The sequence below is a fragment of the Hirundo rustica genome, chromosome 22 (assembly GCF_015227805.2).
Source record: "Hirundo rustica isolate bHirRus1 chromosome 22, bHirRus1.pri.v3, whole genome shotgun sequence".
Taxonomy (NCBI): Eukaryota; Metazoa; Chordata; class Aves; order Passeriformes; family Hirundinidae; genus Hirundo; species Hirundo rustica.
In genome coordinates, this window is record NC_053471.1 from 1,079,568 (window position 1) to 1,106,397 (window position 26,830).

General features: G+C 54.8%; 1 protein-coding gene across 1 annotated transcript in view; it reads left to right on the forward strand.

The window, feature by feature from the left end:
- PAX7 (paired box 7) overlaps window positions 1–7,493 on the forward strand; it is a 72,299-nt gene extending 64,806 nt beyond the window's left edge. Inside the window, exon 6 of the mRNA XM_058423361.1 lies at window positions 7,096–7,493. Coding sequence (XP_058279344.1) covers window positions 7,096–7,211 — 116 coding nt within the window. The 3' untranslated portion in view covers window positions 7,212–7,493. The remainder of the gene's footprint in view (window positions 1–7,095) is intronic.
- Window positions 7,494–26,830: the final 19,337 nt, after the last annotated feature.

Genomic DNA, 26,830 nt, shown 5'->3' on the forward strand with positions numbered 1-26,830 from the left:
ACAAATTCTGGGTTGTACATCCGAATTCCGGGTTGTACACACAAATTCCGGGTTGTACACATAAATTCTGGGTTGTACACACAAATTCTGGGTTGTGCACACAAATTCTGGGTTGTGCACCCAAATTCCGGGTTGTGCACCCAAATTCCGGGTTGTGCACCCAAATTCCGGGTTGTACACACAAATTCTGGGTTGTACATCCGAATTCCGGGTTGTACACACAAATTCCGGGTTGTACACCCAAATTCCGGTTTGTACATCCAAATTCCGGGTTGTGCACCCGAATTCTGGGTTGTGCACACAAATTCCGGGTTGTGCACACAAATTCTGGGTTGTACATCCAAATTCCGGGTTGTACATCCAAATTCCGGGTTGTACACCCGAATTCTAGGTTGTACACACAAATTCCGGGTTGTGCACCCAAATTCCGGGTTGTGCACCCGAATTCCGGGTTGTATACCCAAATTCCAGTTTATACATCCAAATTCCAGTCTATACACCCAAATTCCAGTCAGTACACCTAATTTCTGGTTTGTACACCCAAATTCTGGTCTGTACATCCAAATTCCAGTCTATACACCCAAATTCCAGTCTGTACACCCAAATTCCAGTCTGTACACATAATTTCTGGACTGTAAACCCAAATTCCAGTTTATGCACCCAAATTCCAGTCTGTATATCCAAATTCCAATTTGTACACCCAAATTCCAGTTTGCACACCCAAATTCCAGTTTATGTATGCAAATTCCAATTTACACACCCAAATTCCCATCGATACACCCAAATTCCTGTCTGTATATCCAAATTCCGGTTTGTACACCCAAATTCTGGTCTGTGAAGTGCGAGACCTGGGGGAGTTTGTCCGTCTGGATGTAAAAAGGGAATCTGCTCGTGGATCGCTCCTCCCCTGGCAGCCAAATCTGAAAGCCCCGCTGAAATGTTCTGTTAGGTGAAAGGCAATTCTCCTTCCCCAGTCCTCAGCTCTCCAAAAACGCCAGGACTCGCTCAGCCAGGGGAAATCTGGGATTTGCAAAGCCGGGCTCAGGGTGTCTCAGCCTGCCCTGCCCTCCGCAGGCCAGGGCTCAGAGCTTTTCCTACAGGATGCGTTCATCAGCTGGGAGAGCTGGGATCGGGATCCTGAGTCTGACCGAGAGCTGGGATCAGGATCCTGAGCCTGACCGAGAGCAGGGATCGGGATCCTGAGCCTGACCGAGAGCTGGGATCGGGATCCTGAGTCTGTCTGAGAGCTGGGATCGGGATCCTGAGCCTGACTGAGAGCTGGGATCGGGATCCTGAGCCTGACCGAGAGCTGGGATCGGGATCCTGAGTCTGACTGAGAGCTGGGATTGGGATCCTGAGCCTGACCGAGAGCTGGGATCGGGATCCTGAGCCTGACCGAGAGCTGGGATCGGGATCCTGAGCCTGACCGAGAGCTGGGATCAGGATCCTGAGCCTGACCGAGAGCAGGGATCGGGATCCTGAGCCTGACCGAGAGCTGGGATCGGGATCCTGAGTCTGTCTGAGAGCTGGGATCGGGATCCTGAGCCTGACTGAGAGCTGGGATCGGGATCCTGAGCCTGACCGAGAGCTGGGATCGGGATCCTGAGTCTGACCGAGAGCAGGGATCGGGATCCTGAGTCTGACTGAGAGCTGGGATCGGGATCCTGAGCCTGACTGAGAGCTGGGATCGGAATCCTGAGCCTGACCGAGAGCTGGGATCGGGATCCTGAGCCCACCCCTTGGACAGGGACAGTCTGGCCCTGGTGTTGTCCCTGCTGGGTGACAGGGACACCCCTGCCGGGTGTGACAGGCACAGCCCGGTCATGGGGTGACAAGGACACTCAGCTGTGTGACAGGGACACCCCAGCCAGTGTGACAGGGACACTCCTGCCAGGTGACAGAGACACCCCAGCTGGGTGACAGACACACACAGCTATGTGACAGGTACACCCCTGCCGGGTGACAGGGACACCCCAGCCGAGTGTGACAAGGACATGCAGCCAGGTGTGACAGGGACAGGGTGTGACAGGGACACCTCTGTCGGGTGTGACAAGGACACCCAGCCGGGTGTGACAGGGACAGGGTGTGACAGGGACACCCAGCCGGGTGTGACAGGGACACCCAGCCGGGTGTGACAGGGACAGGGTGTGACAGGGACACCCAGCGAGGTGTGACAGGGACACCCAGCCGGGTGTGACAGGGACAGGGTGTGACAGGGACACCCAGCGAGGTGTGACAGGGACACCCAGCCGGGTGTGACAGGCTCCACCGCCGCGGCCGGGTCTCCTCTCACCTGTCGCGTTCCCTCGGCGCTCCGAGCGCCGCTGACCCCGCGAGGGTTAAAGGTGCATCCTCTTCCTGCGGGCGCGCTCCCGCTGCCCGCAGCGTGTCCCCGCTGACCTTTCGTCCCTCGGCCCTTTAATGTCCTCAGCGCCGCGGCCTCAATGAGAACCGGCTGTGGCGGCAGACGGGATCAATAGCGGGGCCCCCCCCGGCCCTCCCCTTTTTGTTGGTCGGGAGTTTGATCCGTGACCCCTCGACCTTCCCCTCGCTTCTGGATGCGGGGCTGGACACACGTGCTATTGATAAAAATCTTAAACAAATTCCGATACCATGTATTTCCAATAAAGCTCCCCTTGGGCCAGGCGTTAGTCACACCCGCGTGCGTTAAAAAAAAATAAAATAAAATAAAATAAAACAAGGGGGCGAGCTGCGCTGGGGGAGAGAGGGGGAAGGAGAAAGGAGCGTTTGTCCGGCTGGGCTGCAGGAATTTTCGCCGTCCGCGCCGTTTCCCGGGCCCCACGTCCCGATTCCTGTCACCCTGCTGGTGACGGGCTCCCCGCGGTTCGGCCTCGGCGTGACGGCGTTTTCCCCCCCCAGCGCCGCCCGTTGTGCTCTGCGGATAATTCCGGTTCCTCCTCCTTTTTTTGGGGATGCTCCGCTTCCCCTCAAACGGAGCGCGAGGTGACGGCCGCCAGGCCGGTGGCTGGGACCCGGTGTTCCTCCCTCCTCTGGCGCGGCACAGACGCATCAGAGCGGGTTTTTTAGGCAATAAAAATGTATTAAATTGTGCCACGCAAGCGTCGTTTGGGTTGTGTGCGATGCCATGGCGTGGGTAACACGCGATCAGTGTAAATGGTGTTTTATCCGCGGGAGTTGTGGCGCTCGGGACAGGCTCCGTGTGACAGGATCCGGGAATCGGCTCCGTGGTTTTCTCTGGGCCTGGCCTGCAGAGAATCCCTCTCCTCCCGCTTCTCCTCATTCCCACTTTTACGAAAACAAACCCAGCCTCACTTTCCCTCTCCACTTAAACGAACAAACAAACACCCGGAGCACCTTCCGTAGATTTCTGTGTTTATTTTGGCTTCTGCCCCGCTAAACCAACAAAGCCCGTCCCTGATTCCTGCCCTGGGATCCCCCAGTGCCTGAGCGGCACAGAAAGGAATATCCGGGGTTTTTCTGGGGGACGGGATTGCCATGGAATTCCCAGCCTGGCAGGAGGTTGGAGCTGGAGGTGTTGGGCTCTGCCGAGGGACAAAAAGAAAAAAGCACTGAGGGAGGTTCAGGTTGGATACTGGTGGAAAGGCTTCCCGGGGAGGTGCCATCCCCGGAATTGTCCCAAAAAAACCCCGGATCCAGTGCTCAGAGATGGTTTGGGAATGGGCTGGGCCGTGCCGGGTTAACGGCTCGATGGTCTCAGGGCGTTTCTCCAGCCTCCGTGAGGATTCCAGGAGTTTGTGGGCTCCGGCTGCTCACCTTCCCCAGCACCACCCAGCGCGGGTGACAGCGGGGACAGAGCCACCGCCGCGCACCCGGAGCTTCCCGGGATGAAATCCCTCTTTCCCTGCAGCCCCTCGGGGCCAGCACTCCCCTGGAATACCGGGAGATGGGCGAGAAATGAGAGAGAAAAACTCGGGATGAGAGCTGGGGGTGGAACCCTGCGGGAGATGGAGGCAGCACAGACAGCGTTCCCGAGGCTGGTGCCGGGTTATCCCGGGATCCCAGAGCCGCTCCCATTGGGTTATCCCAAGATCCCAGAGCTGTTCCTGCTGGGTTATCCTGGGATAACCCAGATAACCCAGATAACTCCCAGAGCTGCTCCCATTGGGTTATCCCAAGATCCCAGAGCCGCTCCCATTGGGTTATCCCAAGATCCCAGAGCTGTTCCTGCTGGGTTATCCTGGGATCCCAGAGCCACTCCCAGAGCTGCTCCGTTGGGTTATCCCAGGATCCCAGAGCTACTTCCATTGGGTTATCCCAAGATCCCAGAGCCGCTCCCATTGGGTTATCCCAAGATCCCAGAGCCACTCCCATTGGGTTATCCCAGGATCCCAGAGCTGCTCCCAGAGCTGCTCCTCTTGGGTTATTCCAGAATCCCTGCTGCTCCCAGAGCCACTCCCATTGGGTTATCCCGGGATTCCAGAACCGCTCCCATTGGGTTATCCTGCGATCCCAGAGCCGCTCCCATTGGGTTATCCCAAGATCCCCGAGCCGTTCCTGCTGGGTTATCCCGGGATCCCAGAGCCACTCCCAGAGCTGCTCCCACTGGGTTATCCCAAGATCCCAGAGCCGCTCCTGCTGGGTTATCCCGGGATCCCAGAGCCACTCCCAGAGCTGCTCCCACTGGGTTATCCCAAGATCCCAGAGCCGCTCCCATTGGGTTATCCCAAGATCCCAGAGCCGTTCCTGTTGGGTTATCCTGGGATCCCAGAGCCACTCCCAGAGCTGCTCCGTTGGGTTATCCCAGGATCCCAGAGCTGCTCCCAGAGCTGCTCCTCTTGGGCTATTCCGGAATCCCTGCTGCTCCCAGAGCCACTCCCGTTGGGTTATCCCGGGATTCCAGAGCTGCTCCCGTTAGGTTATCCTGCGATCCTAGAGCTGCTCCCGTTGGGTTATCCCAAGATCCCAGAGCCGTTCCCGTTGGGTCATCCTGGGATCCCAGAGCCGCTCCCGTTAGGATATCCCAGGATCCCTGCTGCCCCCAGAGCCGCTCCCTTTGGGTTATCCTGGTATCCCTGCCGCTCCCAGAGCCGCTCCCATTAGGATATCCCAGGATCCCTGCCGCTCCCAGAGACGCTCCCAGAGCCATTCCCATTAGGATATCCCAGGATCCCTGCCACTCCCAGAGCCTCTCCCATTAGGATATTCCAGGATCCCTGAGCCGCTCCCAGAGCCATTCCCATTAGGATATCCCGGTATCCCTGCCACTCCCAGAGCCATTCCTATTAGGATATCCCGGTATCCCTGCCGCTCCCAGAGCCATTCCCATTAGGATATCCCGGTATCCCTGCCGCTCCCAGAGCCGCTCCCAGAGCCGCTCCCAGAGCCATTCCCACTAGGATATCCCGGTATCCCTGCCGCTCCCAGAGCCGCTCCCACTAGGATATCCCGGTATCCCTGCCGCTCCCAGAGCCGCTCCATCCCTCGGCGAGGGGAGCAGCGCCCGCGGATCCGCCGCTCCTCCCGGGGGCCGGGGCCGCGTTAATGATGCCGGTGATGGAACGCGGGAGCGTGAAGGGAATCCTAATGGATCTGCCAAGTCTAATCAGGACTGGTGCGTGGAAGGGGCTCCTCTGGGGCCGGCCGCTGACAGGACGCTGATGGCTGGGATTTGTTTACTCCTTGGCAGCCATCGGGCGGCTCCTGCCAGCTCCTGATTAACCTAATTGGGGCCAGCAGGGGCGGGGAGCGCGGCTGTGAGTGAAGCCCGGCTAATGAGCGGTGTCACCGTCCTGTGGCAGCCCTGTCCCCCTCCAGCCGGGAATGCGGCTGCGCTCCCTTCCCGGATGGAGCAGGAGGAGAAGGGGTTTTTCCCTGGGGTGGAGGGAGGCGGGCCTGGGCGGCTTCCACCCAAATCTCTGGGATCAGAGGTTCCAGAGATTCCCAGCAGCACCACCCAGAGTGGGAGGCTGGGAGGTTGATCCCAAACCTCCGGGACCAGCTCCAGGCAGAACCTCCTTTTTTTCCGGGGTGGAATTCTGGCTCTGCTCAGGTGTTCATGGAGAGAGTCGAGAGCCGAGCCAAGCCTCGGCTGTGCTGAGCTCCAGCAGGGCCTGTCCTTCTTCTGGCACCTCCATCCCTGCTCTGAGCTCCTCCTGGGGGAGCAGGAGGTTCCTGGGATGTTTGACAGCCCTGGGTTGTCCCTGCAGGATCTGTCCTGCTCCTGGCAGCTCCATCCCAGCTCTGAGCCATTCCCAGGAGAGCAGAAGGTCCCTGGGATATGTGACAGCCCTGGGTTGTCCCTGCAGGATATGTCCTGGTCCTGGCAGCTCCATCCCAGCTCTGAGCCATTCCCTGGAGAGCAGGAGGTCCCTGGGGTGTGTCACAGCTCCATCCCAGCTCTGAGCCCTTCCCTGGAGAGCAGGAGGTCCCTGAAGTGTGTGACAGCTCCATCCCGGCTCTGAGCCCTTCATCAGGAGGTTCCTGGGATGTGTGACAGCCCTGGTTTGTCCCTGCAGGACCTGTCCTGCTCCTGGCAGCTCCATCCCAGCTCTGAGCCATTCCCGGGAGAGCAGGAGGTTCCTGGTGTGTGTGACTGCTCCATCCCTGCTCTGAGTCCTTCACCAGGAGGTCCCTGGGATGTTTAACAGCCCTGGGTTGTCCCTGCAGGACCTGTCCTGCTCCTGGCAGCTCCATCCCAGCTCTGAGCCATTCCCAGGAGAGCAGAAGGTCCCTGGGATATGTGACAGCCCTGGGTTGTCCCTGCAGGACTTGTCCTGCTCCTGGCAGCTCCATCCCTGCTCTGAGCCCTTCATCAGGAGGTCCCTGGGGTGTGTGACAGCCCTGGTTTGTCCCTGCAGGACCTGTTCTGCTCCTGGCAGCCCCATCCCAGCTCTGAGCCGTTCCCGGGAGAGCCGGAGGTTCCTTGCCTGTCCCTGCCGCCCTGCAGGGCTGCAAGTCCCGATCTCAGAAGGTCCCGAGTCTCTGAAGGTCCCAGTCTCTGAAGGTCCCGGTCTCGGAAGGTCCTGGTCTCGGAAGGTCCCGAGTCTCTGAAGGTCCCGGTCTCTGACGGTCCCGGTCTCTGAAGGTGCCGGTCTCAGAAGGTCCCGAGTCTCGGGAGGTCCCGAGTGTCCTCACTGTCCCTTTTCCCCGCAGGCGCCGTGGATTACCTGGCCAAGAACGTGAGCCTGTCCACGCAGCGCCGCATGAAGCTGGGCGAGCACTCGGCCGTGCTGGGGCTGCTGCCGGTGGAGACGGGCCAGGCCTACTGAGAGCCCCGGAGACACCTCTGGAGATCCCCAGCGGCTTCCCGGGATCCTTCCTGACCCGTTCCACCCCAGCTGCCGAGGAGACGGGGAAGATTCTCCCAGGATCCGGCTCCTCCAGAGCGCTCCAGAGGCGAGTCCGGCCCCTGGGGCCCGGCTCCTCCTGTGGCCAGAGACAACGGGGTTGGGCGCATTTATCAACCCCGGTCCCAGCCCTCCCTCCAAACCCCCTGGCCACGGCGTTCCCCCACATTCCAGGACTTTCCATTCCCTAGGTAGCTGGCACAGTCAAAGCCAAATTGAGCCCTTTTTATTTTTTTTTTTTTTTCCCCCCCTCTGCGAAAGCGGGGGGAAAAAAAAAAAAAAAGAAAAATGTTTCGTTTTGTTTCCTTTTCTTTCCATCGCTGTAAATTTGGTGAATGTTGTATAGGAAGGAATAACCAAGCTGAGCATCAAGGGTGATGTAAATCGGGACCACAGAAGAACTATGGACCAAATATAAAGACTCGTTTAAAAAACAAACAAACAAACAAACAAACCAATGGCAAAGACGAACAAAAGCAGAAAAAAACTTTTATTCAAGGGACAGCAAATTTCCCCAAGCCCAGCCTGCCCTCCCTTCTCACCGGCGGCTTCCCAAAGCAGGGCTGGACGGGCCAGATGGCTGCTGAGCAGGGGCAGGATGGAATTCCACGGAATTCCGGCCAGCCTGGGACCTTTGGAAAACACAAACGGCTGCAGGAGGAGCGGAGACAAAGGGCACGGGCGGCGCTCACTTCTCCTCCGAGGGACCAATCCAGACGCCGTTGTCACCGCCGGGGCACGGCAGCGGCAGCGGGGACGGCGCTGGCCTGGCACGAGGAGGGGCTGCGGGCACCCCGGGACACCCCGGGGACATCCCGGGACACCCCAGGACACCCCGGGACACCCCAGGGACACCCCGGGGACACGGGCAGGATCCTGGTGGCCCCGCTGTCCCTGAGCCCGACACGGCAGCAAAGACAAGAGGGAACTCACTGAGCAGAGCCGCGTTCTGCCACAGGAGCGGCCCGGGAGGGAACGGAGCTGCCCCGGGCCAGGGTGGACGTGAGCCAGGAGAGAGGAGCTGAGGGGTTTCTGCAGCAGCCAGGACGGGAAGGGGCTCCAGCTGCCCCTCCGCAGGGATGGGACGCACCTTCCCAGGCATTCCCTGCTCTCACTGCTGGAGAAAGATTTGCCTCATCCGTCCATCCATCCATCCATGGATAGATCCATCCATCCACGGATACATCCATGCATCTATCCATCCATCCATCCATGGATCCATCCGTCCATTCCTCCATCCCTCCATCCATCCCCCATCATAGCCCAGTCCCACAATCCTTTCCCTCTGCTGCTGGAGCTTCTTTTGGTGTCCCCCACAGGCAGAGCTCGATGTCCCCACACGCAGAGTTCTGTGTCCCCCACATTCAGAGCTCAGTGTCCCCCACATTCAGAGCTCGGTGTCCCCACATTCAGAGCTCGGTGTCCCCCACATTCAGAGTTCAGTGTCCCCACATTCAGAGCTCGGTGTCCCCCACATTCAGAGTTCAGTGTCCCCACATTCAGAGCTCGGTGTCCCCACATTCAGAGCTCGGTGTCCCCCACATTCAGAGTTCAGTGTCCCCACATTCAGAGCTCGGTGTCCCCACATTCAGAGCTCGGTGTCCCCCACATTCAGAGTTCAGTGTCCCCACATTCAGAGCTCGGTGTCCCCACATTCAGAGCTCAGTGTCCCCCACATTCAGAGCTCGGTGTCCCCACATTCAGAGTTCGGTGTCCCCACAGCATTCAGTGTCCCCACATTCAGAGCTCGGTGTCCCCACATTCAGAGCTCGGTGTCCCCCACATTCAGAGTTCAGTGTCCCCACATTCAGAGCTCGGTGTCCCCACATTCAGAGCTCGGTGTCCCCCACATTCAGAGTTCAGTGTCCCCACATTCAGAGCTCGGTGTCCCCGCATTCAGAGCTCAGTGTCCCCGCATTCAGAGCTTGGTGTCCCCACATTCAGAGCTCGGTGTCCCCACATTCAGAGCTCAGTGTCCCCACATTCAGAGCTCGGTGTCCCCGCATTCAGAGCTCAGTGTCCCCACAGTGTTCAGTGTCCCCACAGTGTTCATTGTCCCCACAGAGCTCAGTGTCCCCGCATTCAGAGCTCGGTGTCCCCACAGTGTTCAGTGTCCCCGCATTCAGAGCTCGGTGTCCCCGCATTCAGAGCTCAGTGTCCCTGCATTCAGAGCTCGGTGTCCCCACATTCAGAGCTCGGTGTCCCCGTGGGCTGTCAGGGTTTGTGACGCACTGAACCCCTCCAGATCTCTGCTCTCACAGCAGATTTCTGCTCCGTGCACTGAGTGCCCCCGTGGCTGCTCCAGGTTCCTGAAGGAGACTTCCCTGGTTCTCCCTTCCGCCTCTCCCACCCCTCCGGAGCAGCTGAACCTGTCCTGGCAGTGGAACCTCTCCCTGGGCTCCTCCGGCCCCCACGCCATCCATCACGGGCCACCGGGCCACTGTCCCTGCAGCCACCTGGGCCACTTCCCCTCTCCTGGATTCCCAGCCTCCCACCAGGGCTCCCACCAGCTTTGCTTCCCGGCTCCGGCAGAGCCGTCTCCACATTCCCAGAGGGATTCTCCTGAACATCTCCAGTGCAGGACCTGACTCCAGCTGACTCCTGAGTCCAGCGGCTCAGTGCTCCAGAAATCCCGATCCTTCTCGTGTCACGCACAGAGCCCGAACGTTCCCTGGGTCACGGAGTCTGGAAGCAATTCCATCCCCACCTCCTCTCCCGGGGCAGCGCCTGGCACCCGCGGCCGGCGGGGCCCAAGGGACAGAATTCCCGGAGGGCACGGAGGAGCCCCAACGCCCCGGAATGGTCCGGAGACCCCGGCTCTGCTCCGGAGATCTCGGGGAGCGGCAAAACCTCTGCTGCCTCGTGGTGTTTGCGCTTCAGCGCTCGAAAGGAAACCCTGCGGAATTCCCGTCCCGGCCGGAACGCGGTTCCCAGCAGGAGGGAGCCCCGAAGGGATCCGGGGTGTCTCCGTGCCATGATGGAAGCACCCGCTGGAATTCTCTTGGCACACCACTCACAGCAACTGCCAGAACGAGAGATTTCCTGGTGCTTAACGATATCTCAGAGGATGAAAGTATTCAGGGATATTTCAGATCCCCGGCTGGGAGCACCTTCCTGCCTGCGCCCTCCATGGAATTCCAATCCTGTGACATCCCTTCTCCTGGCCGCTGGAATTCCAGTCCTGTGCCATCCCTCCTTCTCACCTCTGGAGTTCCAATCCCATGCCGATCCCTTCTCCTGGTGGCTGGAATTCCAATCCCATGCCATCCATTCTCCTTGCCGCTGGAGTTCCAATCCAATCCCGTGCTGATCCCTTCTCCTCGCTGCTGGAATTCCAATCCCATGCCAATCCCTTCTCCTGGCCACTAGAGTTCCAATCCCATGCCATCCCTTCTCCTTGCTGCTGGAATTCCAGTCCCGTGCCGACCCCTTCTCCTGGTGGCTGGAACGCCAATCCCATGCCATCCTTCCTCCTCGCCGCTGGAATTCCAATCCCATGGTGATCCCTTCTCCTGGAGGCTGGTTATTCCAATCCCATGCCAATCCGTTCTCCTGGAGGCTGGTTATTCCAATCCCATGCCATCCCTCCTCCTCACTGCTGGAATTCCAATCCCGTCCCGATCCCTTCTCCTGGAGGCTGGTTATTCCAATCCTGTGCCGATCCCTTCTCCTGGAGGCTGGTTATTCCAATCCCGTGCCGATCCCTTCTCCTGGAGGCTGGTTATTCCAATCCCGTGCCGATCCCTTCTCCTGGAGGCTGGTTATTCCAATCCCGTGCCATCCCTCCTCCTCACCTCTGGAGTTCCAATCCCGTGCCGATTCCTTCTCCTGGAGGCTGGTTATTCCAATCCCGTGCCAATTCCTTCTCCTCACCGCTGGAATTCCAATCCCATGCCAATCCCTTCTCCTGGAGGCTGGTTATTCCAGTCCCATGCCAATCCCTTCTCCTGGAGGCTGGTTATTCCAATCCCGTGCCGATCCCTCCTCCTCACCTTTGGAATTCCAATCCCATGCCAATCCCTTCTCCTGGAGGCTGGTTATTCCAATCCCGTGCCGATCCCTTCTCCTGGAGGCTGGTTATTCCAATCCCATGGTGATCCCTTCTCCTGGAGGCTGGTTATTCCAATCCCATGCCAATCCCTTCTCCTGGAGGCTGGTTATTCCAATCCCATGCCATCCCTCCTCCTCACCTCTGGAATTCCAATCCCGTGCCAATCCCTTCTCCTGGAGGTTGGTTATTCCAATCCCGTGCCAATCCCTTCTCCTGGAGGTTGGTTATTCCAATCCCGTGCCGATCCCTTCTCCTGGAGGCTGGTTATTCCAATCCCGTGCCGATCCCTTCTCCTGGAGGCTGGTTATTCCAATCCCGTGCCGATCCCTTCTCCTGGAGTCTGGTTATTCCAATCCCGTGCCGATCCCTCCTCCTCGCCGCCGGAATTCCCGACCCAGCGCCCTCCTCGCCGCCCGCTCAGCCGGAAGGAGAAGCTCCAAAGGCTCCATCATCCCACGGAATCGCTGGGCTGCCGCTCCCGCTCTCACCTCCCCTGTTCTCTCCCCTCCTCCCCGATGGACAGCCGGGCGTGGCCGCCTCACCCGAGGGCAGGATCCCCCAAAAAATTCCCGAAATCCCAGAGAGGGAGCACTGCGGGGCGCTCTGTGCCGATCCCCTCGCCCGGAGCGGCCGCGGGCAGCCGGGCGCCGCTGTAAATAGAATTCCTAGAGGAACGAAATAGCTCTTTGCTCTGACCCTCCCCTCGTGGTCGCACTTTGTACATTTAGCTGGAAAATTTGGTCACGTGCTGTATGTTTATAGGAAGTCGACTTTCTTTTTTTTTTATATATATATATATATATATACACACACACACACTAAAAAAAAAAAAAAAAAAAGACCCCACAGTGAGTGCCGTGCTAGTTAAAAAAAAAAAAAAAAAAAAAAAGGAAAAAAAAAAAAGAAAGAAAAAGAGAATAAAAGGAAAAAGAGAAAAAGAAAATTAAAAAAAAAAAAAAAAAAAAAAGAAAGAAAATAAGGGATGGGGGGGATGAACTGTAGAAATTTGCCTGTCGCGTGTTTTCAAAAGACATTCCAGAATCTTCGGGGTGGGATGGGGATGGGGTTGATTTCGGGCTTTTTTTGTTTTTTGGTTTGTTTTTTTTTTCCATTTCTTCCTTTTGCTCATGTATGAAAGTCGAAAGTAACTTTTGGTTTTTTTGTTCTGTTGGTTCAGTTTTGTTTCATGGATTGCCAACCTCAGCTCTGCTGACGAGAGACAAACTCGGGGGCGTGGGGTGGGACGGGGAGGGGACGCGGCGGGGAGCGGGCCTGGAGCTGGGATAGGACGGAGCATGGACAGTGGGACCCTGGCTGTGGCCACCTGGGGCCACCTGGGGCCACCTCGGGCCAGATGGGGCCACCATCGGGCCCCAAACCTGGAGAGCTGGAAAGTGGGACCCTGGCTGTGGCCACCTGGGGCCACTTGGGGCCACCTCGGGCCAGATGGGGCCACCATCGGGCCCCAAACCTGGAGAGCTGGACAGCGGGAACCTGGCTGTGGCCACTTGAGGCCACCTGGGGCCACCATTGGGGACCAAACCTGGAGAGCTGGACAGCAGGAACCTGGCTGTGGCCACCAGTGGGGACCAAACCTGGAGAGCTGGACAGCAAGATCCTGGCCGTGGCCACCAATGTGCACCAAGCCTGGAGAGCTGGACAGCAGGAACCTGGCTGTGGTCACCATTAGGGACCAAACCTGGAGAGCTGGACAGTGGGAACCTGGCTGTGGCCACCTGAGGCCACCTGGGGCAACCTGGGGCCACCAATGGGGACCAAACCTGGAGAGCTGGACAGCAGGAACCTGGCTGTGGCCACCTGAGGCCACCTGGGGCCACCATTAGGGACCAAACCTGGAGAGCTGGACAGCAAGATCCTGGCCGTGGCCACCAATGGGCACCAAGCCTGGAGAGATGGACAGCAGGAACCTGGCTGGGGCCACCTGGAGCCACCTGGGGCCACCATTAGGGACCAAACCTGGAGAGCTGGACAGCAGGAACCTGGCTGGGGCCACCTGGAGCCACCTGGGGCCACCATTAGGGACCAAACCTGGAGAGCTGGACAGCAGGAACCTGGCCGTGGCCACCTGCAGCCACCCAACAGTGACCGAGTGGATCCTCAGCTGCTGCTGATTCTGGGGGACCAAAAATCGCCCAATGCCTCATCCAGAGCAACGGTGACCAAGGGACATGGCCAGAGATGGACACTGCAGAGATGGACATGGACAGGGATGGACACACTCCAGAGATGGACACACACCAGAGATGGACACACTCCAGAGATGGACATGGACAGGGATGGACACTCCAGACATGGACACACTGCAGAGATGGACACTCCAGAGATGGACACAGCAGAGATGGACACAGCTAGAGATGGACACAGACAGAGATGGCCATAGCAGAGATGGACAATCTGGAGATGGACACTCCAGAGATGGACACGGCAGAGATGGACACTGCAGAGATGGACACTGCAGAGATGGACACACTCCAGAGATGGACATGGACAGAGATGGACATGGACAGGGATGGACATGGACGGAGATGGACACACTCAGAGATGGACACAGCCAGAGATGGACACACTGCAGAGATGGACACTCCAGAGATTAACATGGCGGAGATGGACACACTCCAGAGATGGACACACTCCAGAGATGGACACACTCCAGAGATGGACACAGTCCAGAGATGGACACTCCAGAGATGGACACATCCCTACCAGAACTGGCCACGTCCAGGGACACTCTCCCCGCCCCACCGCTCTCCCAGTCCTTCTGGCCACCCCTGCCACCCCTGGGGGACACCAACGACCCCGAGGGCGCTCCTCTGTCCCCCCCAGCCCCATCCCGCCCCAGCGCAGCCGGACTTGGCCTGGCCGCCGCGGCGGATCGCCTCCTTTGTGTATTTAACGCTTCTAACCCGCCCTCCCCGGCGCCCCGCGGGTCCCCCGGCGCCGCCGGGCGTCCGCTCCCCGTTCCCCGATTCCCGCGGGGTCGTCGCCTCCGCGTTCGCCTCGTCGCCGTGTGCTCGGGGCCGCGGGCGCGTGTGCGCGCGCCGGGTGTGTAAATACGGAACCGCGCCGTAATTTATTCAGCTGTATGGAGTAGAATTAGTAGGAAGAGAAACTGGTTTTGCTTTAACTACCTGCTGCCTGTAGGTGTCTTTCTGTAACTCAGGCATAACTGTTATACATTAAAAGAAAAAAAAAGAAAAAAAAAAAAATTCGATTCCAAGTGCCTTCGGGGGTTTTTTTTGCGTGCCGGGAATGAGGGGGGATATTCCAACACACGCAGGCAAATTCCAGCTGTTTTCCCTCAAAAAGCGGGCAAAACCGCGGCTCCGGTTCGCGGCGAGGTGGAAGAGCCGGGCAAACAAATAAATAAAACCTTTAATTTGGCGGCGGCTGCGGGCGCGGCGAAGCCGAGCCTTTATCCGATGATCCGGAGCAGCCTCGGGCCGGGCAGGGCTCCGCGGGCACCTGGAGCTCATTAAACGCCCGGGCCTGGCACCGAGGAGCGGAAAAAAATTCCCCGAATGCGGGGGGATTCAGGGCTGGGGGCTCTGCAGCGGGAATAAACCTTGGGAAGAAAGCCCGGGGTTCAGGAGCCCGCCTGGAGAGTTCTGGGCTCCTGGAGCAGGAGCTGGTCCCCAGCCAAGCCGCGCTGGGCCCATCCCCGCGAGCGGCCCGGCGGCGTCTGGGGCTGTCCCGCATCAGAGGGGTCAGGCAGGAGCTGGCCGGCACCCCAAAACCAGGGGAGGTCAGTCCTGGACGGGAAACACCAAATGTGGGGTGGGAAACATCGAATGTGGGGTGGGAAACACCAAATACGGGATGGGAAACACAAAATATGGGGTGGGAAACATCAAATATAGGGCGGGAAACAGCAAATGTGGGGTGGGAAACAGCAAATATGGGATGGGAAACAGCAAATATAGGGTGGGAAACATCAAATATGGGATGGGAAACTTCAAATATGGGATGGGAAACATCAAATATGAGATGGGAAACACAAAATATGGGGTGGGAAACATCAAATATGGGATGGGAAACATCAACTGTGGGATGGGAAACATCAAATATGAGATGGGAAACATCAAATATAGGGTGGGAAACACCAACTGTGGGGTGGGAAACATCAAATGTGGGGTGGGAAACACAAAATATAGGATGGGAAACATCAAATGTGGGGTGGGAAATACGAAATATGGGGTGGGAAACACCAAATATAGGGTAGGAAACACCAAATGTGAGATGTGGGATGGGAAACATCAAATGTGGGGTGGGAAACACCAAATGTGAGATGGGAAACACAGAATATGGGATGAGAAACATCTAACATGGGATGCAAAACATCAAATGTGGGGTGGGAAACATCAAATGTGGGGTGGGAAACACCAAATATGGGATGGGAAACACCAAATATGGGATGGACACTTCCTGGGTTTGGGTTTGGGGAGCAGAAAAGGCCGGAATTGCCAGCCTGGGGTCTGCCCCACCTGACGGGAGGCCCGAGGGATTTGGGGTTGCAGCCCCCCACTGCACGCCCTTATCCAGCCCACCCCTGATCCCCCTGTGCCCCCACCGGCTCCCAGTGCTGGGATATTTCACATTTCTGAGGAAGATGGGGAGCTGGGGGACCCCTAAGCCGAGGGCTGCCCACCCCAGATGGGGCCATGGGCTGGGGAACCTCTGGGCTGGAGATCTGGGGGGGTCCGGGGGGCTCGATGGGGATCCCGGGAAAACCCGGCAGGAAGAGTGGCGGCAGTTCTGGCACGACGCCGAGGGCCCCGCGCTGCCCCGAACCCCGAAACCGCGGCAATTACGGCCAGAGAGGCTCAGCCTCGTGTGGGAACCACCACCAGCTTCAGCCCGGATCCCTCCCCGTGTCCCACGGGAATCGCGTTTGGGATCTGCCATCAGCCCCTTCCCATTCCAACCCCACCAGGAACTGCAGGAATAACGTTTGGGATCTGCCATCAGCCCCTTCCCATTCCCACCCCACCAGAACCTGTGGGAATCGCATTTGGGATCTGCCATCAGCCCCTTCCCATTCCAACCCCACCAGGAACTGCGGGAATCACGTTTGGGATCTGCCATCAGCCCCTTCCCACTCCAACCCCACCAGGAACTGTGGGAATCGCGTTTGGGATCTGCCATCAGCCCCTTCCCACTCCAACCCCACCAGGAACTGCGGGAATTACATTTGGGATCTGTCATCAGCCCCTTCCCATTCCAACCCCACCAGGACCTGCTGGAATCACGTTTGGGATCTGCCATCAGCCCCTTCCCATTCCAACCCCACCAGGAATTGCGGGAATCGTGTTTGGGATCTGCCATCAGCCCCTTCCCACTCCAACCCCACCAGGAACTGTGGGAATCGCGTTTGGGATCTGCCATCAGCCCCTTCCCATTCCAACCCCACCAGGAATTGCGGGAATCGCGTTTGGGATCTGTCACCAGCCCCTTCCCACCCTGACCCCACCAGGAACTGCGGGAATCGCGTTTGGGATCTGCCATCAGCCCCTTCCCATTCCAACCCCACCAGGAACTGCGGGAATTACATTTGGGATCTGCCATCAGCCCCTTCCCATTCCAACCCCACCAGGAACTGTGGGAATCGAGTTTGGGATCTGCCATCAGCCCCTTCCCACTCCAACCCCACCAGGACCTGTGGGATTTTTCCGGAGGGGAAATCCGGAGCCGGTGCTGAGGGCAGCTGGGAGCCGCACACGCCCTGGGGTCACACCTGGGGTGTCGGGGAAGGGATCCCGTCTGTCCGGGAACCCCAAACACGGGAACAATAAAATGGAGTGACGCTAAAAACGGGGTGACACTAAAATGGGGTGACATCAAAAACGGGGTGACACCATAAACACGGTGACACTAAAACGGGGTGACATTAAAAACATGGTGACACTAAAAACACAGTGACACTAAAAACGGGGTGACACTGAAATGGGGTGACATCAAAAACGGGGTGTCACCATAAACACTGTGACACTAAAACAGGGTGATGTTAAAAACATGGTGACACTATAAACACAGTGACACTAAAAACAGGGTGACACTGAAATGGGGTGCCATTGAAAATGGGGTGACACCATAAACACGGTGACACTAAAACGAGGTGACGTCAAAAACGGGGTGACATTATAAACACGATGACATTAAAAACATGGTGACACTATAAACACAGTGACACTAAAAACAGGGTGACACTGAAATGGGGTGCCATTGAAAACGGGGTGACACCATAAACACGGTGACATCAAAACCACGGTGTCACCATAAACACGGTGACACTAAAATGGGGTGACGTTATAAACACGATGACATTAAAAACATGGTGACACCATAAACACGGCCACACTAAAAACGGGGTGACGCTGAAATGGGGTGCCATTGAAAACATGGTGACACCATAAACACGGTGACATTAAAACGAGGTGACGTTAAAAACATGGTGACACCATAAACACGTTAACATTAAACAGGGTGACATTAAAAACGGGGTGACACCATGAACACGGTGACACTAAAACCGGGTGACCCTAAAACCAGGTGACATTAAAGCCACATTATAAACACGGTGCCGTTATTCCCGGCCTCATCCCCGTTTTCAGGAACTCTCCACTGCCAGCTCCCGGTCCCATCCCGGCTTCATTCCAGCCCCATCCCAGCTTCATCCCGGCCCCATCCCAATCCCATCCCAGTCCCATCCCGGTCCCATCCCAGTCCCATCCCAATCCGATCCCATCCCGGCCCCATCCCGGTCCCATCCCAATCCCATCCTGGCCCATCCCAATCCCATCCCAATCCCATCCCAATCCCATCCCAATCCCATCCCAATCCCATCCCAATCCCATCCCAATCCCATCCTGATCCTATCCTGGTCCCATCCCAATCCCATCCTGGCCCATCCCAATCCCATCCTGGCCCATCCCAATCCCATCCCAATCCCATCCCGGTCCCATCCCAATCCCATCCCGGTCCCATCCCAATCCCATCCCAATCCCATCCCAGTCCCATCCCAATCCCTTCCCGGTCCCATCCCGGCCCCATCCCGGTCCCATCCCGATCCCATCCCGGCCCCATCCCGGTCCCATCCCGGTCCCATCCCAATCCCATCCCGATCCCATCCCGGTCCCATCCCGGTCCCATCCCGGCCCCATTCCAGTCCCATCGCAGTCCCATCCCAGTCCCATCCCGATCCCATCCCGATCCCATCCTGGTCCCATCCCGGCCCCATCCCAGTCCCATCCCAATCCCATCCCGGTCCCATCCCGGTCCCATCCCAGTCCCATCCCGGTCCCATCCCGGCCCCATCCCGGCCCCATCCCAATCCCATCCCGGCCCCATCCCAATCCCATCCCAATCCCATCCCGATCCCATCCCGGTCCCATCCCGGCCCCATCCCGGTCCCATCCCAATCCCATCCCAATCCCATCCCAATCCCATCCCGGCCCCATCCCGGCCCCATCCCAATCCCATCCCGGTCCCATCCCAGTCCCATCCCAAACCCATCCCGGTCCCATCCCAATCCCATCCCGGTCCCATCCCGATCCCATCCCGGCGCGTTCCAACACCGCCCTCCGCCGTTCCCGGAGCTCGGCGCTCCCGGGGCACCCCTGGGCCCGCGGAACCGCCTGCGGCTGCGGAGGCGCTGGGCCCTGATAGGGAGCTGATAAGGAGATGATAAGGTGTTGATAAGGCCCTGATAAGGAGCCGATAAGGTGTTGATAAGGCCCTGATAAGGAGCTGATAAGGCGCTGTTTAGGAGTCGATAAATTGCTGATAAGGATTTGATAAAGTGCTGATAAGGAGCTGATAATGTGCTGATCAGGAGCTTACAAGGCGTTGATAAGGCGCTGTTCAGGAATCGATAAATCGCTGATAAGGTGTTGATAAGGACTCGATAAGGAGTTGATAAGGAGATTATAAGGACTTGATAAGGAGCCCATAAGGTGTTGATAAGGTGGTGATAAGGAGTTTATAAGGAGCTGATAAGGAGCTGACAAGGCTTTGCTAAGGAGTCCATAAATCGCTGATAAGGTGGTGATAAGGACTTGATAAGGAGCCCATAAGGTGTTGATAAGGTGGTGATAAGGTGTTGAAAAGGTGTTGATAAGGAGCTGATAAGGAGCTGATAAGGCTCTGATAAATCAGCTCCCAGCCCCTGTTGACAGCCAGGCCATGGCAGGGGCTGTCCCTGGGGCAGCAAACTCTGTTTCTTGTTTATTGTTTCTTGATTATTATTTAATTATCTATTCCTTTATTCTTTTTATTTAATTATTTTCCATTTATTCCTTTATTCCTTTATTCCTTTATTCCTTTATTCCTTTATTCCTTTATTCCTTTATTTATTGATTGATTGATATTTATTTATTTTTCATTTATTTATTCATTTTTTAATTTATTTTTCACTTATTCATTTATTATTCTTATTTATTCATTTACAATTTATTATTTATTCCTTTATTTTTTCTTTAATTATTTTTTCGTTCACTCATTCATTGACTTTTTTTTCACTTATTCATTTGTTATTCTTATCTATTCATTTAGAATTTGTTGTTTATTCCTTTATTATTTTTATCTTTTATTATTATTTAAAATTTTTTATTTGCTTTTTAATTATTTTTTTCTATGTTTTTTTTATATTGTTATATTTTGGGTTTGATTTTCGGTTTTAATTTATTTGTTTATTATGGTCTGGGAGTCGCAGCTCCCAGACCTCTGCACCCCCCACAGCCTCTTCCAATCCCTCCACTGGATATTCCCCTGGAATTCCGATGTTCCCCTGGAATTCCGATGTTTCCCTGGGATTCCGATGTTTCCCTGGAATTCCAATGTTTCCCTGGGATTCCGATGTTTCCCTGGAATTCCGATGTTCCCTGGAATTCTGTGTTTTGCTGCTGGAGGGAGCCCAGGCCGGGGGGATTCCAGGCACCAGGAAAACGCCCCAGGATCAATAATTACCCCCGGCTCTGTCGGGTGGAAACCCTCGGAGGGAAACTCACAATTCCCTTCTCAACTTCTCCACCAAAAAAATAAAATTGAGTATTTCCACTCTTTTCCTGGATATTCCCACAGTTACTGTTGGACTCGAGGATCCTGACGGATCCCTTCCAGCCCAGCATTTTCTGTGATTCCATGATTTATAATCCTACAGTTCCGTGATTCTATAATCCTGCAATTCCACTATCCCATGATTCTACAATCCTATTATTCCATGAGTCTATAATCCTACTATTCCATGATTCTGTGAATTTATAATCCTGCAATTCCACGATCCCATGATTCTATAGTCCTACAATTCCGTGATTCTATAATCCTATTATTCCATGATCCTATAATCCTACTATTCCATGATTCTATAATCCTACTATTCCATGATTCTGTCAATTTACAATCCTGCAGTTCCGTGATTCCATAATTCTACAATTTTGTGATTCTATAATCCTATAGTTCTGTGATTCTATAAACCCACAATCCCACGATTCTCTGATCCTACAGTTCCGTGGTTCTGTAATCCTACAATCCCATGATTGTCTGACCCTGAAATTCCATGATCCCATGATTCTATAATCTTATAACTCTGTGATTCTACAATCCTGAAATTCCATGATTCTACGATCCTGCAATTCCACAATTCCGTGATTCCTTGATTCTGTGATTTTACAATCCCACGATTCCACGGTTCTCTGATCCTGCAGTTCCATGATTCCATAATTCCGTGGTTCCATGATTCCACAATTCCACGATTCTATAATCCTATAATTCCCTGATTCTCTAATCCCGCAATTCCGTGATTCTGTGATTTTATAATCCCACGATTCCGTGGTTCTCTGATCCCGCAGTTCCATGATTTTACAATCCTACAATTCCGTGATTCTACAATCCTATTTTTCCATGGTTGCCTGATCCCATGGATATTATTTTAGGGTTTTTTTCTCAGTACTTATTTAGGTGTTTTATTTAGGTATTTATTTTATTTAGGTATTTATTTTATTTAGGTATTTAGGTATTTATTATTAGGTATTAGATGTGATATTTAGGTATTTTTATTTATTTATGTTATTTAAGAATTCTTTTAGGTATTTCACTGAGGTGTTTTATTTAGATAATACTTCAGTTCGTTCATCCAGGTATTATTTCAGATGTGTTAATTAGGCATTGTTCTAGGTGTGTAATTTAGTTATATTTTATTTAATTTATGCTATTTAGATATTTTATTTAGGTATCATTCTGGGTATTATTTTAGGTATTTTATCGATATTACTGTAGGTAAATATTTTAGGTCTAAAACCCCTGACCCAGCCAAACCTCTCGCTCCGAGCACAGGAAAAAAAAAAAAATCCCCGGAAATTCCCAGAAAAAAAATTCCCAGGAAATCCCACAGGGAACACGCCCAGCCCAGGGCAGGATCCGGAATTTCAGCACCTCCTGTTCCCAATCCGTGATCCCGGGGATGTTTGATGGCATCCCAGGATCATTCCCAGCTCCGGTCCCATATCCAGATCCCAATCCGTGATCCCGGGGATGTTTTCCTGCCCCATATCCAGATCCAATCCCTGATCCTGGGGATGCTTCCTGCCCCATATCCAGTTCCAATCCCTGATCCCAGGGATGTTTCCGGCTCCATATCCAGATCCCAATCCCTGATCCCAGGGATGTTTTCCTGCCCCATATCCAGTTCCAATCCCTGATCCCAGGGATGTTTCCGGCTCCATATCCAGCTCTAATCCCTGATCCCAAGGATGTTTCCGGCTCCATATCCAGTTCCAATCCCTGATCCAGGGATGTTTCCTGTCCCATATCCAGATCCCCAATTCCTGATCTTGAAGCCCCAGGGGCATTCCCAGCTCCAGTCCCAGATCCCAATCCTTCATCCTGGGATGTTTTCCTGCCCCATATCCAGTTCCAATCCCTGATCCCAGGGATGTTTTCCTGCCCCATATCCACTTCCCCAATCCCTGATCCAGGGATGTTTTCCTGCCCCATATCCACTTCCAATCCCTGATCCCAGGGATGTTTTCCTGCCCCATATCCAGTTCCAATCCCTGATCCCGGGGATGTTTTCCTGCCCCATATCCAGTTCCAATCCCTGATCCCGGGATGTTTTCCTGCCCCATATCCAGTTCCAATCCCCGATCCTGGGGATGTTTTCCTGCCCCATATCCACTTCCCCAATCCCTGATCCAGGGATGTTTTCCTGTCCCATATCCAGATCCCCAATTCCTGATCTCGCAGCCCCAGGGGCATTCCCAGCTCCAGTCCCAGATCCCAATCCTTCATCCTGGGATGTTTTCCTGCCCCATATCCAGTTACAATCCCTGATCCCGGGGATGTTTTCCTGCCCCATATCCACTTCCCCAATCCCTGATCCAGGGATGTTTTCCTGCCCCATATCCAGTTCCAATCCCTGGTCCCAGGGATGTTTTCCTGCCCCATATCCAGTTCCCCAATCCCTGATTCCAGGGATGTTTTCCTGCCCCATATCCACGTCCCCAATCCCTGATCCCTGGATGTTTTCCTGCCCCATATCCACTTCCCCAATCCCTGATCCCAGGGATGTTTTCCTGCCCCATATCCTGTTCCAATCCCTGATCCCAGGGATGTTTTCCTGCCCCATATCCTGTTCCAATCCCTGATCCCAGGGATGTTTTCCTGCCCCATATCCAGATCCCCAATCCCTGATCCCAGGGATCTTTTCCTGCCCCACATCCAGTTCCAATCCCTGATCCTGGGGATGTTTTCCTGCCCCATATCCACTTCCCCAATCCCTGATCCCGGGGATGTTTTCCTGCCCCATATCCAGTTCCAATCCCTGGTCCCAGGGATGTTTTCCTGCCCCATATCCAGTTCCCCAATCCCTGGTCCCAGGGATGTTTTCCTGCCCCATATCCACTTCCCCAATCCCTGATCCCAGGGATGTTTTCCTGCCCCATATCCTGTTCCAATCCCTGATCCCAGGGATGTTTTCCTGCCCCATATCCTGTTCCAATCCCTGATCCCAGGGATGTTTTCCTGCCCCATATCCAGTTCCAATCCCTGACCCCAGGGATGTTTTCCTGCCCCATATCCAGTTCCCCAATCCCCGATCCCAGGGATGTTTCCGTGCCCCATATCCAGTTCCAATCCCTGATCCCGGGAGGTTTTCCTGCCCCATATCCACTTCCCCAATCCCCGATCCCGGGGATGTTTTCCTGCCCCATATCCAGTTCCCCAATCCCTGATCCCGGGGATGTTTTCCTGACCCATATCCAGTTCCAATCCCTGATCCCAGGGATGTTTTCCTGCCCCATATCCAATCCCTGATCCCAGAGGATTCCGCTCCCTCCCAGCCGGAGCTCTCCTCTCTTCCCGAGCGGTTCCAGCTCCCGGAGCAGATTAAACTGGGCTGTGGCCCTGCATAAAATCAGGGAGCTCCGAGCAGGGACAGGCACACGGGCGGGAATTAAATCCCTCAGGAAGGATTTCTGCGCCAGGCCCGTTCCTTTCTTTTTTCGGGATTAATTGTAATTAAGATCCCGGCCCAGCCGGGCCTCGCGCTCACCTGGTGCGGACCAGCCCGGAATTTCAACAGCGGAGCTCATCCTGCATTCCCGGAGCATCCCTGCCAGCCCTTCCCTCCTCCCTGTGCCAGCATTCCCAGCAGCTCTGCTCCAGGCTGACTCCTCCGGGGGGAATTTTCCTGGGAAAAGGGGTGCTGGGGGCAGGGGTGGGAGGGGAAGGGAGCAGGGGGAGGTGCAGCATTCCCAAATCCACATTCCCAGGAAAAAGCAGCCTGGGGGAGAGGGAATTCCCCACCTGGAGTCTCCCAGGTCCATCCCAGGATGTTTTCCTGCCCCATATCCAGTTCCAATCCCTGATCCCAGGGATGTTTTCCTGACCCATATCCAGTTCCAATCCCTGATCCAGGGATGTTTTCCTGCCCCAGATCCAGTTCCAATCCCTGATCCTGGGATGTTTTCCTGCCCCATATCCACTTCCAATCCCTGATCCCAGGGATGTTTTCCTGCCCCATATCCAGATCCCCAATCCCTGATCCCGGGGATGTTTTCCTGCCCCATATCCAGATCCCCAATCCCTGATCCCAGGGATGTTTTCCTGCCCCATATCCAGATCCCCAATCCCTGGTCCCAGGATGTTTTCCTGCCCCATATCCAGTTCCAATCCCTGATCCCAGGGATGTTTTCCTGCCCCATATCCAGTTCCAATCCCTGATCCAGGGATGTTTTCCTGCCCCATATCCAGTTCCAATCCCTGATCCTGGGATGTTTTCCTGCCCCATATCCAGTTCCTCTGGGGATGTCACAGGCCCATCTGTGCTTCCCTCCATCCCAATTCCCTCTGGGAATTCCCGGGAGCAGGGCAGGGGCAGGAGGAGATCCCGATTTTCCCGGTCCTGGGGGGATCCTAACACCACAATTCCCTTCCCAGACTCTGTTTTCCCTCCAGGGAAACAGGGAAAACCCCACGGGCATCCCCAAAAACCCCACAGGGAACAGCCCTGGATCCCAGGGGAGGCACCAGTGGGAGACGGGGCATTTCCTGATGGAAAACATCGGGAATGTTCTCCTAAAGCCAGCAGCTGGAGGCAAAGTGCCCTTCTCCCTCCCAAACCTCCAAAAATCCCAAAATTTGGCTTCAGTCCCTCTCTCAGCTCCTGCCATCCTTTGGGATCGAGTTTTCCTTGCCTCCCCTCATCCTCACCTTCCTCTCCTTTCTCCTTTCCCTCCTCTCATCCCAAATTTTCTTTTTTTTTTCTTTTTTTTCTTTTTTTTCTCCCTCCAGCTCTCCCAAATCTGGAGGCGTCTGACCGGGAAATAAATCGATAAATATAAAAATAAACAAACAAATGGAATACCCAGGAAGGAATCCTGGCTGATCCCAGCACGTCCCTCACCCCGAATTCCACCCGGGATTGCCTTTTTTGTACGGAGCCAGGCTAATTATTATTATTAATGGCAGATTTGGGGTTATTTCAACCGGGAGAGGGGGGGAAAAAAAATTAAAATAATAATAATAAAAAAAAAACCGAGTGGGGAAGAGGGGGGAGGAGGAGGATGGGAGAGGGAAAAAGAAAAAAAGGAAAAAAGGGAGAGAAGAAACCCAGAAGAAACTGTTCGCATTTCCCGAGACACGGACAAAGCTTTTATGAATATAACTGGATTTGTAACAAGCATTGCAGCTGCATATAAGGCATTCAGACATGGAGACAATTTTACTAGATAATAGACTATCACGCAGGATACAATTTAAATTAAAAAATGCAATTTTCACCTTGAAATGAACAAATGATTACAATTTCTATACAAATTAAGGCATTCAGGCTCTCTTTCAGTAGTGGCATCAGCCCATGAAATATGACATAATTACCATGAAATACATTTTCAAATATTTTGATTTTTTTTTTTTCTTTTTGTCCGCTGCTTTTTAAACAAAAAAAAAAAAGAAAGAAAAACACACATGGCGTGAGTGTGTGTGTGTGTGTGAGTGTGCGTGGGGGGAGAGCTGCTCCCATTATCCCGCCTTCTGTGGGGGGGGGAAATAATAATAATAAAAATAATAATAAATAAAAAAAAAACACATTAAAAAGAAAAGAAAAACTACCCAAAGATTAAAACCTCCCCCGCTCCCTCCTCTCGACTGGAGAGATAAAAAAAAAATTAAAAAAAAAAAACAAAAAAAAACCCAAAACAACAACAACAACAAAAAAAAAATCATACAGAAAGAAGAAGGGACGCAAGCGAAAGGCTCCCAAAGCCTCGAGATTTATCTAAATTACTACGCTTATCTGCAAAAATCACATCTGGCGGTTATCTGGCGGCCCCGCGCATCGCCCGCCTCCCGTCCCTCTCCTCTCCTCTCCTCTCCTCTCCTCTCCTCTCCTCTCCTCTCCTCTCCTCTCCTCTCCTCTCCTCTCCTCTCCTCTCCTCTCCTCTCCTCTCCTCTCCTCTCCTCTCCTCTCCTCTCCTCTCCTCTCCTCTCCTCTCCTCTCCTCTCCTCTCCTCTCCTCTCCTCTCCTCTCCTCTCCTCTCCTCTCCTCTCCTCTCCTCTCCTCTCCTCTCCTCTCCTCTCCTCTCCTCTGGTTTTTAAATTATTTCTCCATTTCGCTCCCCTCGCCGGGCTGCGGGTACAAGGCGGGGGTCAGAGGGGCGCGGACCCCCGGGCAGGGGAAGGGAGGGAATGGCAGGATCGGGAATTCCAGGGAAGGGAGGGAATGACAGGATCGGGAATTCCAGGGAGGAGCCGGGATTTGGGGGGAGCGGGGTACCCAGGAAAATCCAGGGGGAGTGGTAAGGGTGGGCGTCGGGCGCCCGGCTTGGGAGGGGTGGAGAGGGGGGATTTTGGGGGGGTAAAATGTGGAAATGGTGGGGGATTTGGGGGGGAAATGTGGAAGTTATGGGGGGATTTGGGGGGGAAATGTGGAAATTATGGGGGGATTTGGGGGGGAAATGTGGAAATTATGGGGGGATTT